This window comes from Hippopotamus amphibius, chromosome 5 (assembly GCF_030028045.1).
Source record: "Hippopotamus amphibius kiboko isolate mHipAmp2 chromosome 5, mHipAmp2.hap2, whole genome shotgun sequence".
Taxonomy (NCBI): domain Eukaryota; kingdom Metazoa; phylum Chordata; class Mammalia; order Artiodactyla; family Hippopotamidae; genus Hippopotamus; species Hippopotamus amphibius.
Genome location: NC_080190.1, coordinates 121,188,383 through 121,203,378, shown reverse-complemented (window position 1 = coordinate 121,203,378; position 14,996 = coordinate 121,188,383). Strand labels below are relative to the sequence as shown.

General features: G+C 38.2%; 1 protein-coding gene across 1 annotated transcript in view; it reads left to right on the top strand.

The window, feature by feature from the left end:
- Positions 1 to 14,996, top strand: part of NKAIN3 (sodium/potassium transporting ATPase interacting 3) — a 575,178-nt gene that overhangs the window by 293,647 nt on the left and 266,535 nt on the right. The window contains exon 3 of the mRNA XM_057737552.1: positions 7,703 to 7,783. Coding sequence (XP_057593535.1) covers positions 7,703 to 7,783 — 81 coding nt within the window. The remainder of the gene's footprint in view (positions 1 to 7,702; positions 7,784 to 14,996) is intronic.

Sequence of the window (14,996 nt, the reverse complement as noted above, 5' to 3'; positions counted from 1 at the left end):
ATTTTTACCTTGTCTCTTCATATAACACTGCAAAACTGTTAGGAGAAGAAGGAAATAATTTCACTTGTTCCCTCTGGTATCACGTGGCAAGGTTCTTCTGGCCTTCATTACTGAGCTCTGGTGAGAGATGATTATCTGTGGGAAAGAAGACTCAGTGAATGTTTACAGCGAAAGCAAAGCAATGTGACTGTAAGGGTGAGATGCACAGTGTGACTCACAGTGTAACAGAAATCGTTTCACAAGGAAATTTAAGATGGGGTTTGGATTAGAGTAGGACTGGATGTGGTCTTGTTGGTAGATGAGATAAATGTGCATCAACTAGCATGTCAATGATGCATATCACTAACGCTAAAAAGCAACCTACCTAGCCAGAACTGTTTACTGATAGCAATAATACAGTTTAATTTTAATTGATGCACATTGCAAATGCATGTGCATTTATTTAGTACTCATTCTTAATGCATTGCATGCTATATATTACTAAACATTTCTCCACTTTAAGATAAATTTGAAGCACAAATCCACACTCCAAGCTATGACATACATGGTCAGCACACCCTCCATTGTATGGAAATTTAATAAGGGATATTCTGTGTCCCACAACTGACTGGAAGTTATTTCCAGTAATTTGTTTTCTTTTCTATAAAAAGGGGAATATTTTAGATTACATGTATAAGAAGGTTGTGAGAAATACCAAGCATATACAAAGAATTGTAATTAAGGGTAACATATTCTAAAATGCTCATTGAGCCTGAATAAATAGACAGTGTTCAGTAGAACTAGTGGATATTTTCTTGCAGTGCAATGACTGCCTCACTAGAAGGAAACTATAGATTTAAAAATATGCCATCTTTCCGTTTTGGTTTAATCCAACCACACTCATCAAAAAGAAGAATGTTATAAATGTTTCTACAAGTGCATCAATTCTCTGGTTGGGTATCAAAACTGGCTTTGGGGTATCTTTCATCATATCACGCAGAAGTGAGGGTAACCAGCCCACAGCACAAACTCTGTGCTCAAAATTGCCTCCCCAGGCACATTGGAGCATTTCTGTCACTCGGCTGACTGCAGGGGCTAAACAGTCCCTGCTTTACTGTTCTTCCCTGAAAGATGGCCTCTGCTAAGCCACGGTGTGATCTGCTAGAAAGGTGTTTCACAGAGATGGACTTGCAGCTTAAGAAACTTTAATATGCATCATACCAAACTATTATTGGATTCCACGTCCTAGTTTGTTGCTGTGAACACAGGGCACTTTGACCTAGTACAGACTTGTTATTGTATGATGTTGGTTTCTGCCCAAGCACAAAATGCCAGGTGGCTGTGAGCCTGTGGCTTCTATAGGATGAAGCTACGGTACACATTAGTGATGTATCTAGTCCTATTGCTTTTACCTGCTCAATATTAGCTGTAGGCACTTTTCACACAACCCCTGCCTTGGCTAAGGCTTTGCAGTCTCTTTTCTGCATGTGGACTTCCTGTTTGCCTTCCACTTCCTCCCTGATAACGTGTCCCTTGCCCTTTTTCTAAGTCACTGGCTTAAAACCTTTCAGTAACTCTTAGCAGGATAAAATCTAAGAATATTCTGGGCTGCCCCACCTGACTAAACTCATCTCACAATCACTACTTCCTTCTTTCCTTTCTCCCCCACCCTTCTTCCCTTCTTTTTCTCTTAACTTCCTTACATTTTTCTTTTACGTATTCATTCCTATTTACTGGGTATCTGGCATTGTGTTCTGTGGGAGGAACAAGGTGAACAAGTACAGACCGATGCGTTTTCTGCCCTCTGGGTGCTTACCTTACAGTCTAGGGAGGGCAAGTGAGTTTTATCAGATAATCATCCGCGTGAACGTTACATTGCAACTGTCGCAAGTGTCAAAAAGGCGCACATTGTGCCGGGAGATGTATAACGGGGATATCCTTCTGAGCCTGCGGAAGTGACTGCGGAAATGAGATCTACAGTGTGGGTGTGAGTTCCCCAGGGTAGAGGGGACCAAAGTGGGTTCTGGGCAGGAAGCACCGCGGGGCACACAGGAGGATGTTGATAGCAGTAGGTGCCATTCCCTCATCACGTATTCACTGAGGACCTGCTTCCCTGCGCCAGGGCGGGAGAGGTAGCAAAGAATGTGAGGACAGCGCCCCTGCTCCACGGGGACGCACCGTGGAGGAGTGAGAAGGTGCAGATTCCTGGGCTCCCTGGAGGTGATGAAACGACAGGGAGAGAGGAATGAGAAGAGCCAAGGGCAGAGGCCCAGGGAGAGCACGGGCCAACTTCGGAGACCCAGGAGAGGAGGGTTTGAGCTCTGCAGCGCTGGGGACCCTCCGCTCCACCTGCTCCTCCAGCCTCCCGCTCTCAGAGCCTCGCCTGGTGTTTGTGCGGCAGCGCCAGCAACAGGCTCTCAGCCCCTCACGCTCACTTCCTTCTAAGCACTTTAGCAGTTAATCACCCCCCTGCTCCTTTGCCACTGTGTCTGGAGCATGTTTTATAATATGTTCACATTTATGTCTCCTCTACTAGGCAAAGAGTTCTTTGTGAACATGAAATGGCATAGGTGCTCAATAAATATTGTTTTTCGCACCTAGTTCCCTGCCGGTTCCTAGTGTCCTCTCTCGATAGGACCGGGGTCCCTTCTTTCTCTGGTATCTGTTCCTCACTTCCTTCTCTCCCTTTTCGCTCCTGCATGTTGAAGGAGGCAGATTTAGGTCTTTCAGAAGCTTCAAAGAAAAATGTCTACAAGACAAACAATCTGTATTTTTGCCCATCTTGATTTTCTCTTGATGCATATGCCAGTCAAATCGCTGCTGTTTTATTCACTGTCTCATTCAAGACCCTCTCCGAGGGAGGAGAGAGAAAGAAAGCAGTGAATTGTCCGGAAGGTCTCCATGCCAAACATGTCATTTGGTTTAGTCTTCACAAATGTCTGTGGGTGTGTGTTAGCATCCTTAATTTTACAGACAAGACAAGAGTTAAGGAAAGGTTACGTGACTTACCCAAGGAACCTAGACAGTAAGTGGCAGGAATGGATGCTAGTGTTAGGTCTGTGGAGTTGCTTTATCACGATCTATGCTCTGCTTCCACCATCACGTTCCAGATGCTATGGTGCCATTGTCAGGATAAGATTTGCCACTGGAAATGACCCTGCCTTACCTCCTCCGCTGATCGTAGAATGTTGTTACCAGATTAACTCTTATTCTAACATGGGTATAAAGTATCTGTTTGGGAGAGATGCCTGAAGCATCATTAACCGATGACTATGGGAAATGTGTTCACAAAGGGTGCCTTTAATGGGAAGATTAACGAGGATGCCTCCTTCTGGGGAAGGTGACTACTCCACATTATCTTCATCACACCACGAGCAGCTCATCCTTGAGTGGTTTTCATGAATGCTTTGGTTTGAAGCCACAGTTGGTGGCCTGGAATGAATTCTGGTATGAAAAAGCCTGGAGAGCAATATGGCCTGTGTCACGTTAATCAAGGGAGGCCTCAAAGGCACCACGTCTCAACGGCAGTGAGAGGAGATCTGGGTCCCATATTCATACTGACTTCTCACTGAATGGGGAAAGGGCTTTCTGACTGCAGGAGATTTTTCTCACAGACTTGCCCGTGGTCTTCTTAGTATTGGCCTCCATTATTGGCTGAAACCGTCACCAGTAATGCCAATTAAATGTAATCTGTTCAAGGCTCACAGGCATTTTGGAGCACCGAGACACGGAGGGTGAGGTCCTGCCATTTCTTACAACAAACAGGGTTTATGACAGCTGAATTTAGAGAATTGATCACCCTTATGAAAATGGTGAAGGGAAGGGACCGCACTGATTAAAACTTATTTTCGCTAAGGTACAAGGTGGGGCGTATACGTTAGGGGGCATCAACTGTAGCGATAGCATTTGGAGGCACCTTTTGTGTTTCCCGAGCTATAGACAAAGTGAAGCAGAGTGTGGGCCGTGAAATCCCATTTAACAGTCGGTACATTGAACAGAACAGTGCTGTTCTGGAGTCAGCTGTTTGCTCCTATGTCAAATATTTTTAAAATCTTACGAATTCCAGAATGAGATTCTGCCCTAGAAGTATTTCAATCTTTATATTTCATGGATAATAACTTAATCAAGAGGTTTTACATTAATTTAAATGCAGAAACATTAGCTAACTTGACTGTTTTTGAATAAAGGTCAACATTGGCATTAAAAGTAACTCAAAGCTTCCTTTAAAAATTAAAATAGGAAGCCAAGTACGTATGCTAGGTCCGCAAGTTAGTTACTTGGACTTTTAGACAAATGTCCACATCCAAAGAGCTACAACTTGCTTTCATTTGAATTGTTATACAGGGAAATATCCCTACTATGTCATCATAAATCTCCTTCCTGAGTGGCTGCTCAACACAGCTATTAAGAGTCTTAGGTTTTCAGTCTGTGATCTCAGATTAAATTCCCCTGAACATGAATACTAAACTCCAGAAACTGTTAGAACAGTGAGTGAGCAAGGAACCTACCCTTTTTTTAAGTTCATCTAACGTATTGCGTTTAATATTGTATCTGATTGATACACATGTGAATGAATGAATGAATGGCCTTGCTGGTAATTGGAAAGCAAACAAGCTCAGGAAGTAAAAATAATTTATGTTATGGACTAATTGCTCAATGAGAAAGAAATAGATTGGGAGACTTCTAAAGTTCATTTCAATTAAAAAATGCTGAAATATCCTCATAAAACTATGCAATATCCAGGAAGCCACACAGAATACATAAATGTTTTTCCATCTTTATGGGCATTGTCCAATCCAATTAGGATTAAAAATATGTGGACCGAACATAAGCCAAGTAAGATAGATAAATAAGTTGATAGATTAGATAGATAGATGATGGGTAAATAGATGGATAGATAATTATACAGAGTGATTTTTTTTTTCCTTTGAGAAGTTGTCTTCTATACTACAAGTATATCTATGTGGCTATGTGAGCTTGTAGGCATACTCTATGATAACCAAAGGTATTTGTTAAAAATGGAGTGTATCTTTTTATTCTAGTTTCAATTGCATTATAAAGAAATTAATGCACATCAAAAGAGAAGAGAGGGAGGATAGCCAGTCCCTTATACCATTCTGCCTAGGAAGATTCCTTTGGATGTGTTACTTGTGTCTCTAGAAATCCTTTCCTTTTATCTCTATGTACAGATTTAGGTGTCAGGTGCACATTGAGGTATGTAGTTTCCATCTCATCACAATCCAAAATTTAATCATACAGATATTCTCTGTTCTTAACAAACCAGTGTATTAGAATAAAGAACCTTACAATATTGCTTTAAAAAAAACATGATATTTATATAATATACGACACATTAATAGCAAAATACAAAAGAAATCCTTTCAAAAACTTAACAAATTATAGAATATATGTGAATGAAATGAATTTGGGGTAAACTGGTAATTTGGTGAATTGGTCATTTGATAAACTGCAAAATTTGGACAAGTGTTCACTTGCGAATTAATCTGCAGTCCTTTTCCTAAGATCTTTTAAAATTAATCCTATCATGTGATACCTAAACACCCCAGCTCTGAAGTCAGACTGCCAGAGTGCCTGTCCCAACTCTGACAGTAACTAGGTGATCAAATGATTACCTCTCTACCTTGGTTCCCATGTGATGGCTGAATGACGTCGTCTATGTAAACTGCTTATCACAGTACCACGAACGTAGAGAGCAGCAGAGTAATAACTCTTGTGATTATCAGGAATTTAGGAGTCCACAGTTAGAGTCTGATCATTTTATCTTTGAATGTTCAGAAGTGACATCAATAGCACAACTAGTGAGGGACCAGAATACACTTCAGTCACTCAGCTTGTGCTATGATTTTAAGTAGATTTTTTTGTTACGTATTTTTATAACTGAGTTGATTTACTTTTCTAAAAGAATACTTATGGGTTTAGGTTTGCAGTGCTAATAATTAAGAATCATGCGGTTTTACAGTTAATTCAGTTCATTAGTCTTGCTTTATTTTATGTCCTTTCTTTAACCTTTATCTCTGGCTTTTTTCTCCTGACTTAATGGTCTGCACTACTCTGTCACTCAGATATACCCATGATTAGATTTATTTAGAATGAAAAATATCAGATGCCATCTTATTAGCAATAAAGTGTGTTGTGGTTATTGTGACTTTATCACTTTGTGAAAAGTATACATTGAGAATGTATCAATAGGTTAGCTATTTTTAATATTCATGGGAATATTTTGTGGTTCAGAAAAGTGCATTTCAATGCATTTGGTGCATTTTTAAGGAAATAGCTAAACCCACTCACACTAGAAGACTTTGCTAACAGGAGGTATCAGGTCAACCATATCTGCAAAGACCAAAAGCCTTAATACATATTTTAACTTATGTTAACTTTTTAACATATTTTCCAACTCCTCTAAATTTCCAGTGATTTTGGAGCCTTAATTCATTGTTATAAATGTATTAGTCTTTTAAAAAAATCATGTGACAAAAATACAAAATGTAAATTGAATTTTAAGAGAAGTTAAAAAGCTTCTGATAAGGTTTCTAGTAAGAACATGGCTATTTTATGCAGTATTTAAAATTCATAAGTCTATTATTTGGCAGAGCATAGAATAAGCTAATAAATTATTTCAATGTTATCTTAATTTAACAATAGCTAATGTTACTTCAACATTTATCTTAATTTAACAATAGAAAGCAATAATTTAATTAGTATGCCTGTTTAAGAAGTTAAGAATTCATAGATTTTTGTAATACAATAAAATGAGTGAGCAAACCATTGTATTTGATCTGTTCATTGTGTTGCCATGGTAAGTTCCATCCTCAGTCATCCAAGCTGTCCTATATGTCAGTTTTCCAGACCTCAGTGTCTTCGTCTGCATAAGAAAGTGACTGGATGAATTGAGCCCTAAGACCCTCTGCGTTGATGAGTGTTGATCTAAGTCCACCTTAATTCAGTCTGACTAATACTCTCGAGGAAGGCATTTCCTAATACATAATACATTAATGAAACCTGTTAATCAGTAAGGCTAGCATGTTTAGAATTTGTTGGATGTGATTGGAAGGTATTTTCCCATTATGGAATTCAGTTGTCTATTTGCTCATTTGTAATCCTATTTATTAATGTCTATTTTAAAAAAAAATATTTTACATGATCATATTATACTCTATAATTATATTAGAGGCACACACTCCACTCAATAAAATAGTACAACAGTTGAAAGTTTGTTGATTTTACGCCAAACCTCCATTTTCAAACATGATCCTCATTCAGGGATGTGGAAGTAAAGGGTTTTGACTAACATTCCTACAACCTTGATGATTTAATATTGTAACTAAGTGATAGCTAGCTAGCTAGTTTGCTAGCTAGCTAGGTAGCTCACAGAAAATTTGCATAATTGTGTCCCTTGGAAAAACGCATAGTCAGAAAACAGAAATCAAATCAACACTTGGATTTAACTTGCATCTGCAAGCCAGCAAAGCACTTAAAAAATAAATCTAGTTTTATTGGCATCTACTGAAAGCAGTAGAAACTATTGGATTTTTAATTTCTAGACATCTTAGGGGACCCCATAAGGAGCACTCTTTTCTGAGCATGCCCTGTTTCTTCCCAGAAGACAGACTTATTGACAGTTTTATTATTGATATATTGAGTATACATGCATTTCATCGCCACATTTTTCTTCTCTTTCTTCCCCCCCACCCTTTCTTTCCAGTATACAGTATGGACTGCCCTCTGGGTCACCTGGAATGTGTTCATTATCTGCTTCTATTTGGAAGTAGGTGGGCTCTCTAAGGTAAGTTCATCATGCTTTTAAAGTACACTTTTAAGAAGAGTACACTAATAAATAATCTAAGTAACATGACAAATGGAATACTAATATATGTATGTACACAGTAATCTAAGCAACATTACAAATGGAATACTAAGTATATATAAGAATCTAAATAACATTACAAATGGGATACTAATCAAAAAAGAGTTTGGATACTATTCAGGGAAGAATGACCTTGGGAGCATGTTAATGAAACTCCAAAACTGTGGCCTGATGATTTAGTTTGTTAAGCTGTCGTGGACTCAGCTTCCAGTGTATCCTCATGCCCAATTTAAAAAGGCCTAATGTCCCAGTGACCACAGCCCCAAATGTTAAGTGAAAAATGGCTCTGAACATTCTTGTGTTTAATGTGGGAAAAGGGACTAAGATGTAAATGTAACAGATATGAATAGCAAGTTGCTATCTTTGCTTGAGTATTAATTCTGGGGAAAAAAAAGTTTGTCAGAGAAGGAAATCTTCATTATAGTAAGTGGAGCATCTGTTTACTAACAACTAAGTACATCCATGTGGTGAGTCCTGTTGTGAAATTCTGATCAGAAAAGAGTTGTCCCGATGCTACATGATACAAACGTTATTTCTGTCTGTCCAGAACTCATGTCAGCAAAGCACATAATTCTCATTAAGCCTCTTGCAGAACCATCTTTGGAATACCACACAAATGGAAGAGCATCTTGGACTAAGTTTCTAGTTATGTGTCTTAGGCATTTTTCTCAAAAATGAGCACAGTTCTCACTTGAAATCATAGAGAAGAAACCTAACAGTATAATTACAAAAAGAATAAGAAAGCTGTAATCTATTTTTTAGATTTCTTGCTATCAGCTATATTTGTGCAAACATTCTGTTGTTGTATGATAGTCTCAAATTTTCTTTAAGTAGCGTTTGTGGTTTAGATCTTAGAAAATTTGCCTTGGCCAGCAGAGACTTTTAGAAGTGTTAGGCTCCACTGAAGCCCATGTGGTAAAAAAAGAATTTTTGATGTAGTCAAGCAGCAAAAATCCCTGAAGGGTTTTCTCCAGAATCTCCAGACGTGGTCACTCTTTGTTCTGCACTATAATGACTTTATAATTAGAACTTGTCATCATTTTCTCACATTGGCAAATGTATTCAGGAACCAGAAATGACCTTTCTAATACTGAGTTACATACAAATGCACCAACATTTACCTTTAATATTTGTGCTATTAATTGCATTTCACCATTAATTTCTAAGACAGAAAAAAGTACTTAAATCAATGCTCAGTTATCGTCTGTAACATGCAGATTATAAAGTAATTTTAAAATCCAATTTTATAGAATAAAATAATTATGGATAGTAAGTTAAGCATAGCATTTTTCAACCCATAGCATTTTGTATCTCATGATTTGAATGGTCATTTTAAATCATATTTTTATTTCACTGGGTGGAAACCATCTTTTATTTCCTTCTCTATTGATTGGTTTGGAATAAATTAGACCGGAGGAAATTTGTTCGATGGAATTAGCATCACAATGTGTTGAAAGAAGACTGAATTTCAAGTCATACGTCTTTCATTCAAATCTTGTCTTTAGCGCTTATTAACTATGGGCCCTGAGGCAAATCATTGAACCCCAAAAGTCTCTGTGAAATATAAAAACAGAATCATCTTCACCAATAATGATCACAACCACTGCTTGTTTGGTGTTTAGCACTGTTACCAAATACGGTAACTCAGGTAAGCTTCAAAACAATCCTGTGATGTGATTTCTTTTTTTAATCTCTGTAAACTAAAGTAATAGTAGCAGTGATTTGTTCCACAAAGGCTGATTTCCCTCCGCTGCCTGAGGTAACCTTTATGAACTGTTTCTTGTAACTGCTTTTCTAATATCAATGTGCACGTCAAGGATTTTTTTTCCTTGTTTCTTTGGGTTCAAGGTTTAAAAAATGGGTATAGTGGTCCCAGTTACTCATTTTATTACCCGTTCAAATGCCATTGAGCAGTCAGCCAGGTATTCTAGATCATTAAAAGGATAGATGACCCAAAAGGAGCATCCTAAAGATTTTCTGTTGGTCTCTTTCTATTTACTGTTTCAAAGGCTGGTAACTGTCCCTGGCTAGCCACAGGTAAGCCTCAATTCCGGTCTGTAGGAAATATATTCTCAAAACTAGGGTATAGTTAAGGACCCTGGATAAATCCAAGCACCTCTGCCATTTTTCCAGGTTGCACCCCATTTCATAAGATATTCCTTGTCCACGTGTGCTAGTTTATATACTAGTTTATATACTAACTAGTTTCTGTACTAACTTTCTAGTGCTCTCCGTCTCCTGCTAGTTCTTGAAGGCCTTTCTCGGAATTACCCACTCATATAGATCAATAGAAGCCTCCCTCTACTTTGATTTTTGCCCAAAATATCCATTCTACAAGGGTGAGTCAAAAATTATCCGCACTCTGGCTGTGGAATTTGTAGAAGTTTTAATATAACTGAAGTGTGGATAATTTTTGACTTACCCTCGTAAAATTGTGACTCTTTCTCTAAAAACTGAATTCAGGTTAATTTCCACGACACCTCTGTGGATTCAGGTGTTATTCCAGTGGCAGGCACTATTGAACCATTCTTGTTAACGAATAACTTACCCTCCTGGCCCACGAGCAAGCACATATCTGGCCTATTATGTGGACTCTTGATCACAACATTCAGATTTTCCCTTTGCTGTTATCTGCCCATCAGCTTGGCATCATACTTTTGTCACTGTGGTCTTGAGGGTCCTGATTCTCCCCAGACCTTCCGGAACTTGAAAGAAATGGATATACTGTTTTAGGGAATGTGTGCATGTATGGTGAAGTCAGGGATGACTGTGGGTAGGTGACCAAAAGTGCCTGCATTGTCGTTATCTACTAGAGCCTCAGTTTCCTTTTCTGCAAAATGAGGAAAACCACAGCACCCATTTTATTGGTTTGTTGAAAGAATTAAGTAACATAATTCATACAAAGAACTTAAAGGATCTTGGCATACTGTGAGTTTTCAGTAAAAACGTGGTTCTTATAATTGCCAACAACATCATCATCTTTATTATTATTGAGAAATTAACAGACATCATGATCCTCATTCTGCAAACCTCTGGGACACATATTTATTACTATGCAAGAGCTGTAGAAGGGAAAAATGTGGGACTGAGTGACTTGTTTAAAAAGTATGTAACAGTCCCTTGTGATAGGACCTCAGATCCGCATATTAACTTCACAGCTGTAACACGATTAATTAAACCCTTTCCATCAACATGTAAATAGCGTTTTTGAAATATTTCTGCAGCTAGATTCTCCTGCTGTCCCTCCTGCTCCCCCGGGAGGACTTTATGCGTTTTTGGAGTCTCTAAGGCTGTTTTTCATGCCGCACTTTAAGATCACCAAGGGTACAATTAATAAGTTATTGCTGCTTCTTTGGAAGTCGCAAGACTTGAAATCATTTTTTTCTTCCTAGGCATCCACTCAGAATGTAAATATGAAAACCCAACTCATTTGCTACATTTAGAGATACGGTACTGAAAGATAAGTTGTGTTGAGAACTCGAGTTGTGCTTATTGTTAATCTCCCCCCCCCCCAAATTATGCGGATGCTTCACAGCATCTTTTGGATTCCTCCAAGTTGTAGAAACGTTAGGCTAATATTTCTTCTAATTGACTTTTCCTGAAAGATGTAGTGACCTTACACATCACTGACCCTAGAGAATTTTCAGTGTGTCACATTTTTCTAGAATTCTGCACATGAGCGTAATTTAGACATGACATGAATGTATAGAAATTCTCTGAAGACATATTAATCATGAGCTTTGCTCAGGAGTCTTCTAAAACTTAGGCAGGAAGCCTGAGAGGAAACAGATTAACCCTTCTTGATTCCCCCTCTGTACTGCTGTTCACGCTGCCGTCACACAAAAGGAAAACTACCTACCTGGGTTTCTCTGTATCGTGTCTCAACAACTGCGCTTTTTCCATAGTAGCTGATTTGTGGGTATTCTGATTCTTAAAGAAATTTAAGCCATTTCCTCAAATGGCAATGATAGCACTTTCTTGTCCTCTTTTGACATCAGTCATCGCTATTCACTCACGAAGGTTCTCTTCTCTTGTGAGATTCTTCACTCGAATATTTCACCTCAGCAGCCTGGCAGGGTCAATGAGATCATTCTTCTTTTTCAAGACTCGTTCTTGTTATCTAGCCTGAATTGTTCCTCTGTACTTACTGGGAAAAAATCTCTTTCTTGATCAAGATTCATTTTCCTTCAAGGCTGGATTCTTCCGCTAACTTTGGCTTTGGGCAGGCACTTTCAAGTAGGAAACATAGACGATTCACAGTTCCGGGAGGAAGTTATTGCATAGGAAACAGAACTCTCAATCCCCTTCAGCGGCTTACAGTCCATCCATTATTTTTAATAAACATTCTAAATAATTTTGTGTCTCAAAGAATTCTTTTTCTGTGGGCAGTTTCAAACTAAATCAGTGACGTATAGTGTATTTCTTTCTTAAAATAAATACAACTTACGGAATCTAGTAATGAGTATTAAACTTGCATTTATCCTTTCCTTTTGATGATTTCTTTTTCCTTGGACAGTTTTCAAAAAGAACTTTGAAATGTGATGTTTATGGGGGACTGAAGCTAGGATACAAACTATCTTTATTTGAGGATAATATATCAGCAAATGATATAGGAATAGCATTCTAGAAACCCAGCGAAACTATGCTGACTTCTGAAACTGCAAGAATAATATCCTATTTACTGTATCATGACGTAAATAGCATATCCATACCAATGAGGCTCTTTGAAAAAATGCATAAACTTTCAGTTCACTGGAATAACAAAATAGTTCAGGTTCTAAACTGATAAATTAGTATATACTTATCCTGTTGTCCTAAAAGAATGTCTTTGTCTGTAGTATTGACTAGGGGAAAGGGAGATTGGAGGTGGTGGTAGACACCTATCCAGTTATTAAAGATGTATAATAACTTCTAAGAACCATCACAGTCTGCTTCCAGGCATTAAATCAAAATGAGACCCAAAAGCTTGCAAATGTTTATTTTTTTGTTTTGTACACAGTCCTTTTCCTAAGTGATGCAATTATGTTCTTTTCTTTAAAAAAAAGAAGTAGCAAGGCAGTGCAAATATGGTTATGTATTTCTTATTCCAAAGGACTTAAACTTATATACTTTTTCCTTGGTCTGGGTATAAGTGAATAGAACGTCTGAAAATAACATCTTCAGTGTTCTTTGTATGGTAAGATAATTGTTTCCCCCATAGCTTCTTTTCCACAGTTAAGAAAATTATAAGCACATTTAAACTCAATATAATATTTTCATAGATTTCATCAAATACAAACATTTTGAAAACCTTTGCTCAAAAAATCCAATTTGCCGCTAAGTTATAGTCCAATGACATATAGAAACCACAATAAACTAAGTAATTGCTGCAGCCTGGGTGGTGTTGGGAGTTTTTAATCACAAGTTTGTGTGATAATCTTATGCCCTTCTGTAGAGGTTCAAATAGCTTTTTCAAAAGAGCAGATGGATATATTATTCGATCAAGAGTAGCTCTATTTACTGCTGCAGAATGAGAGTCATTGAACAAAGCCAGTGCAAATATAATTGAATAACTGGGTTATTGTCTCAACTCATTGGTTTATAATCATGAAATGGTTTTATTTCTTCAAATAAGCAGTCTCCTATCTATGTTGTCTCCAACTCTACTCCCATTCCTTATTACATTGTGTAACAGATTCTGTGTACAAGTCTGGTCATTAAAAATTAATCTTCTGTCCAGTTCAAACCTCTTCTCCCCTCACCAAAGCTGGCCACACCTCCCTCTTCTCCCTTCTCTTGACTCCACTTCTCAGGGAGAAAAGACAGGACATAGTCAACTTCTATACCCAACCTTGAGCTGATGGTGGAGTCTGCGGAGATCCTGACCTCATGCCAGCCTTCATCTTTTCCAGCCACTTGCAACAGCCACTGCTGATGTGACAGTCTCCAAATTGGCTAATTTTTCTACTAAATTCAATAAAACAATATATTTTTAATAAATCTATAATTATTCCAATAGATGTAAGTTTATTAAGCCACTATTTATATAACTTTAAGCCATTCTGAGTGGGACGTGGCTGCTGAATTTCCACACAGGCATTATTTTTTTAAAATTTTGGAATATGCAGAGAAACCACACTTTTATGGCTTATATTCAGATGCTTTGCTGTGTTTTTAAGGGCAGTTTAAAGATGCTACTGCAAAATTTTTGATGCAGTCAGTTGAATATAAGATCATTTTAGAACGGTATGTAGAACGAATAGAACATGAGTAAATCCAATAAGACTGGATTTTTTTGTGATGTTAATTATGTTATTCTGAAGACACAACCTCTTTGTTGTGAGACATCAATTAAGAATACAATCCTGGTGAAGAATTTCAGGTGATATTTACAGCAGTTCATAAGATTATAAAAAAGAGCGAGATAAACACGTGTAGTTGCACTTATTTACTTTTTAAAACCAGAATAACAGCATATACCACTGCGTGGCCTTATAAAATAAAATAGCACCACTCAGTCAAATTATAACCAGTGGATGTTAAGCTGAAGGGCCCTGCAGGAACAGAAGAGCCTAGGATAATAGTTACTTAATAACTACTCTCAGGTAGAAGCAAATGCAAGTTATTTAAATTCTTTGTATCAAATTTCCCTATGTAGCCTGTGGGGGTGGAAGGAGGGAAAAATAATTATATCTCAAAAGTTCTCTTTGCCCAGAGAAGGCTTCTCTCTGAGCCACTGGCCTGTGATGGCAGGAAGAATGAATGGGCCTGAGACTTCAGACTGATCTAGGTTAGACTCTTGGACATACATGGCCCCAAAAGTATCTGTGCATCCGCTCTGTGATGTGGCTGGTTATGGCAGCTGCTGGAACCCCAGTGCTGGACCACCGGCTGCCCCAGCACAGGAGCTGTGCATCCCTGGCTCAGAAAGGATAAGCTTGAGAATACAGGGCGAGCTGAATGATGATGAAATCAACCAGAGTTGCAGGGAATGATGTGAAAACTGAAAATGATCGGCCAGAAGTTTAGTGGCAAGGATGAGAAGTGGGAAGGGAGATGTGTTTTGCTTTCTCTTGACGCAGGGAGGTGCTAGCAGAATGACAACTCAGAAGTCCTTGTAAGGAGATGCCCTTTGGTGCAAAGCTCCTTACAG